General features: G+C 42.0%; 1 protein-coding gene across 1 annotated transcript; it reads right to left on the bottom strand.

Annotated features, from left to right (window-relative positions):
- Window positions 1–283: 283 nt before the first annotated feature.
- LOC109968882 (serine/threonine-protein kinase SBK1) lies at window positions 284–6,186 on the bottom strand. The gene is made up of 5 exons (XM_020615439.1): window positions 6,143–6,186; window positions 2,698–2,842; window positions 2,411–2,613; window positions 1,928–2,089; window positions 284–1,709 (listed from the first exon to the last, which is right to left on the bottom strand). The coding sequence occupies exons 1-5, from the start codon at window positions 6,179–6,181 to the stop codon at window positions 1,122–1,124; spliced, it is 1,137 nt and encodes a 378-aa protein (XP_020471095.1). The 5' UTR covers window positions 6,182–6,186; the 3' UTR covers window positions 284–1,121.
- Between the last annotated feature and the right edge of the window lie 6 nt (window positions 6,187–6,192).

Below are 6,192 nucleotides of genomic sequence, written 5' to 3'. Positions count from 1 at the left end.
CGGCAGTTCTTTTTATTGTACAGTAACACCACTTTGTAGGATTAACACTATCAAACAGTTAAGTTGCTCAAAATGAGCCTTATACAAAATATAATTTGATTGCTTACAGTAATGTACAAATGTCTGTATAGTAGTTACAACTACATGAACAGAAGTATTTTACTTCGTACACTTATGTTGATAACCCTTAAAATGCAGCTTCACCATTAATGTATATTTAATACATTAGACCATAATTTAATACTTGACATTTTAATAGTATGAAAGGAACATTTAACCATACAAAACTATGAGTACAAAATACAGAATATAAAGTGCCACAACAGCAGTGAGCTGCTAAAATACAAAAATGACGCCATCTTAAAGTTACAGGCTAGTGACTGCTTTCACAGTGGAACAGTGCAAGTGCTCCCAACACATTTAGAACTGATAAATCTTTACTTTCAGAAAGTGCCGCTGAGTAAGGTGACATCCGTTCAACTTGAAACCGGCTGCATTAAAACTGGATCTCTAGTTTGTACCCAACATGTATATGTGGCCACTACTGCAGCCGGCTACGTACAGCTCACAGCCGACTGTGACCTATTATACCCTCACAGGTCCAGACCCAAATATAGCAGTGCACTATCGAAGGTATCTCTGTTGAGGAAAGGATGGTATTACAGCTAAGATTAACCCCTAATCCCACTAAACACAAATAATACCCAGAACTGCAGCAGCTACACATTTTCAGTCTGATATATTTAAAACACATTGCTAAAGTAAACAAGTAATTGGCAGGATAAACGAGGCCCTAATGAAAACCTTTGGCCCTAGTCCAACTGTTTCTCAAAATAAAGCTAGATTTCCAATAAACCATTTTGTTTTTATTTAACAAGGAGGAGCTTTTCCAAAGTGGCCTCCTACATGCTGAAGGACCCTGCTTTCTTTTCCATTCAAATCTGACTGACTGTCTGACTAGTTAACAGTTTATGGAGTTTGACCACAATCGGGGTTATTTTTGAAAAGTATGAAACTATGCAGTATGTTTACAATCCCAATTAGCAATAAAAAAAATAAGCAGAACTCTGGAAGAACACATTGTACTTATAAAACTGATCAATAGTCTGCAGACCAATAGTTTATCGTTCTCCTTTCCACTCCATCTTTTTCATGTTCCTGACCGCACTTTTGTTCTTCTTCCTCTCCTCCTCCAGCCTCACCCTCTCCTTCTCCACCAGCCAGTCCCCTCCGAGGTAGCTCAGCGCGTCCTCAGGTCGTCCACGAAGCTGGGGACTCGGTTCAAGAAGCAAGTGGAAGAAGGAGCAGGCTAGTGGGGTGAGGCAGGAGAACTGGGGTGCAATGGGAGGGTGGTTCTTCTTGTCCAGTCCTGCTTCGTTTAAATCAGTGGCATCATGTATGCTCGCATCCAGTTCACCTTCAGGGCCTTTTGCTCTGTCGAACCATTCCAGATATTTCAGGTATGCGTGGCAGTCGCTGGCTGTCTTAGCCCAGGGATGGCTGCCTGTGAGCATAGCGTAGGTCAGGATGCCCAGCGCCCAGCTATCTGTGCTGGGCTCCACAGACACCCAAACTCTTGACTTCTTCTTACTGCCATCATTCCCATCATTCATGCTGCTGTCCTCACTTCCTTGAGCGACCTCGGCCTCAGGAGTGCAGTAGGGTGAGCTGTACCAGACCTCCGGGATCCTGCTGCCCCTGGCTTTCACCTGGGGTAAGAGATCATTTCACACAAGGACACTATGACTGTGTACAAATAGAATACGTAGTTACTGAACAAGCTGTAAATTTGTGTGCAGAACACATCTGTTGAATGTTCATTTGCTTTATTTTTGTGCATGCAGTACTGTCAGTGCTCGATGAAATCACACTTCCTTTCCTATTAAATCATGCCATATGAGTGGTAATATTCACATCATATACTGACCATGCCAAAGTCTCCCAGTTTGACCCAGCGGCAGGCGGAGTCGCACAGGAAGACATTCTCTGGTTTGACGTCTCTATGGACAAAACCGAGGGCATGCAGATGTGTCAGAGCACCGCAGAGCTGGGACACCACACGCTGACAGCAGTCCTCCTCCACGCCAACCTGGGCAGGATGGAGGGAGAGGGGTGTGTGAGCAGTCATCAGGCTAACATCCATGTAAAAAGGCAACTTGAATGACAGACCTTTGTCAACAGTGAAAAAAATGCAACTCAACTTTTTCTACTTCTTAAATTTTATGTTAACATCATTATGTGACAGTGAAGCTACAAAGTCATAATTAAAGCCAACAGTTTCTCAGGAGCAACAATCCCATTATCATCCATTCCATCACCAAACTGTGGGAATCTGGTCCTAAAAGCCATGAAAGATACAGTATGTGTTGTATTCATAAGCCTTAATAGCTCTGCTGAAATAACGCTATACCTCAGGCAAGATGATGTCGAAGAGATCGCCAAAGAGGCTGGCTTGCTGAGCAAAGACGTATTGTGATGGTGTGGAGTAGGCGATTCCCAGAGCTCTGGTCAGAGACGGGTGGGAACAGAAGGACAGTGAGATATTATACTCCCTCAGGAAAGAGATGAGAGAGGTGGACTTCCGAGGGAAGAACTTCAGAGCCATCGGAGTTCCTGGAGGATTCAAGTAAAAGATTCTGATGTTGATCTTCTTTTGCGTCTTGTGGCTATAATTAATGTGTTAGTTTGCCTCCTCACCTGTCTTCCTGTGTACAGCCAGCATGACTTTGCCATACGAGCCTTCACCCAGGAGCTTTAGGACCTTGAAGCGCTCTGATGTGAGCATTGGTGTGAGGGACTGAGCCGTCAGATGACACATCTCATCCAGCAGTTTTCCTGGAGCCTGGATGCACAGATGCAGCACAAAAAGGTGACATTAAATGTGTTGTACTGAACCGCACTGCCTGACACCAGGCACCCACCCAGATCAGTTGTTAGACATGCTTGGCTTCACCAAAAGCAAAAACAAGATGTGTTAGTAGTTCAGGGGGGTGGAGCCTGGGACGTGAGGACATCTGTATCCAAAACAGGTACAAAGCAAACACAGTGTGCCTTTCAGGTGTGCAGTTTGTGTGTCCTCACGCAAGCAGACAAAAAATGTCTTTTGCTTTGACAAGCATAGCGGTTCTGAGAAATGTAAAAAGTCGTCACTTAAGGTTAGTGACAAACTTGAGAGATGTCTGTTTGACTCCACAGCTGCCTAATTACAACGTTACTCTGTGACTCATCCAAATGGACACAGTATTCAGCTGAAACGGGTGAGGAGTCATTGTCTGTGTGTCTGCTGCTTCCCTACCCTGTCACTGTTTCGGACTCATCCCCAAGGTGCTCCATCACATCTCTGTTTTTGGCTGTGATCAAGTCAAACATATTTGAAAACTGTCGGACAAGGTTCGAGTGCCTCTTGTATCCACTCACATTTCATGCCAACTCAAAGGTTTTTGTCTCAGATCATAAATTTATCTGTCAGGATCCACTTACAGCTCAGCTTGCAGGCTAGCAAAGCTATGGGACTGCTTCTGTAAATGCAGCAAACAAGCTAATTAGTGATGTAACATGAGTAGTTGTCACTGGTTAAGTTGGTAGCTGAGGGTTTGGCTTCTTCCACTGCAGTGTCAGAGATGAATAACACACAATTTGGGAGGTAAACTGTTTCACATGCAGCTCTTTGTAACACAACCACTGCTGTGATGATGTTGTCATGGAGATGATCTCAACACTGGTACATGGGCATAAACATGTCTGTGAATAGCTCCATGAAATCCTCTGACACACACACACACACACACAGGTCTTTCTTTAGCCTGGTGGAACGTCAGTGTTTGCACCACAGTTGGTACCCTTGGCCTCCAGCTGGGAGACTCGGTGTGACCAGACATCCAGCAGCTCATTACAACTCAGAGAACAACTTCGAGCCATGAATGTGCTGCACAGAGCTACTGTAGATCCCTGACTAAGGTTTCGTTCACACCAACAAAAACATTTTGAGCAGATTTCATGATCAGACGTGCAGATTTATCTGGCTAAAATGTAGGGAGGCATTTTCAGTGATTGATCAGTTAAGTCCAGTTGAACCAACGACATCTTCTAAAATTATGCTGCAACAACAACAACAACAACATGTTTTGGGTTGTAGTGAGGGAGCAACACAAATCAGTGTTATGGCACATTTTTGATGTATGTGTTTTGTTGCACAGGCTCTGCAAATCGGAGTTGGCCACAGTCTGAACAGACAATAAGCTCATTGGCCTAGCTGTGTCTGAATTATTCAGACTTTATAATAAAAATAGCCTTTTACTGACAGACAGTTTGGTGAAATATCAGCATGCAGAAACCAACATGGTGACAAAAACTGTCTGAGTCTCTGATCTCCTGCTAGAAATGTTAGCGTTGCAGCTAATGTGATGCCTTTATTAATGCACCCTGGGAGTAAATGACCAGTGTAGAATGTGCAACATAAGCCCCTTGTTTGGCCACTGTAATGTAAATACAGCTTAATCCTTCAACACTATGTGTGTGTGTGTTGTCCTGCACTTTTATTACTGCACCATTCAGGTCCTGTTAGTTTGGCAAGGCCATTAAAAATGTATGATGCATATAAATGATTTGTTCTTTTTATCATTGTTTGTAACATGTTATAAGTTGATTAAATTGAATTTAATCTTTAAACACACAAACCCTGGATCACATTTTGTCACTGTCCTTTGAAAACCCAGTACCTCCAAAAAGTCAGGTGCTAATGATTAAAAAGAAACGGCCTTGTTATCTGATTTGTGGCTCTGAATTTCTTAGATAGTCCAGTGTGTGATTTAAATTAATAAATAAATAAATAACTTTTTTCAACCCATGAAGGAACACTAAAGTTTTTAGTTCATCCAAAAAACTCTAAACATGATTTTTACTGGAAAGCAGCAATAATATAACCATAGATTTATTTTACTTTCTTACATTCAAGTAAAGTGAAACATTTTAAATTAGCTAAAGGTGTGAATGAAACACGAGACGCACACAGAGGTCCGGGGTTAACAGAGCATTCAGTGAGTAGCTGAAGAGTGTAAGAGGAGACGACACCGGTCTCCAGCAGCACAGGGAGAATTCAACAACATCTCTGTGTGACGCAGGGACGAATGCCCTCATTACATAAGACACGTTGTTGGAGTGGTTCCAACTGCTGTGTGTGTGTGTGTGTGTCTGCTGTGTCCTCCACATGGAAATGAGCCTTTGTGAACCACAACCATGAGTGTGATGAAAGACAAGCTGCTCATACACCCTTCTGTCAGCGCCTGGCACATACCCAGAACCCACCTCATTAGCAAACATGTCCTAATACATGTCTAAGCATGAGACAATTACAACATGCATTTGTAAACCACAGCTGCTGATTTTCCAGCTGCACCTCAACTAAAAACTGTTTAGTGATCAATTTTCAACAGGTTTTTGAATTAAACGTGTCCAATCACATATGTTAGTCTTTAAATTAATATCTCTGAAAAAGAACTATGAAAGAAATACTGATGAACGTCCATTTCAGGAATGTAAAGATCTGTAAATGTCCGATTGCCTGACTGACATCATTCTTGTTGTTATTTAGGTTTGGCAACATTTAATTATTAGACTGTGACATCATGAGGCAACAGAAGCCCAGTTTGGACTAGAGTGATGTTAATCATGCTAAACATAATTGTTATACAAAATGAAATGCAAACAAATTACACAATGGGGCCTTGAAAAGGTATAAACTGATAAGACATTTTAACTGCAAATTAAAAATAAACTAAATGTAAATTCATCATTTCATGAAATGTTCCAATTATAGTCAATGTATGTGATATTTCCTTGTTAAATAAATCTGATTTAAAGGGTCAGTTTGTCCAAATTACAAAACAAACAAGGCAACAAACCTCACTTATCCTCTGGTGACATCCAGACATACAGGTAGTTTTTGTTTCATTTGGCCTCATTGTAGCAGCAGCTCTTTCTCTCAACACACTGTGAACAGAGTTAGTTGAAGGTAGCTCCACACTCTGGACCCGCCTGAGCCAAAATATCAGCACCAGACTAGAAATATAAATTGTGTGAACTGACCCTTTAATTTATGAACCCGGTCCTCAGTGACTAAATCCCTGCACCGGTTTCTACTTACTGTAATTTTGTCGCTGTGGTTCAGTTCAGCGTTGTCCATCCTCAGTGACA

The sequence above is a fragment of the Monopterus albus genome, unplaced genomic scaffold, assembly GCF_001952655.1.
Source record: "Monopterus albus unplaced genomic scaffold, M_albus_1.0 scaffold165.1, whole genome shotgun sequence".
In the NCBI taxonomy this organism is placed as follows: domain Eukaryota; kingdom Metazoa; phylum Chordata; class Actinopteri; order Synbranchiformes; family Synbranchidae; genus Monopterus; species Monopterus albus.
The sequence above is the reverse complement of the archived record's forward strand: the minus strand, read 5'-3'. Positions and strand labels throughout refer to the sequence as shown.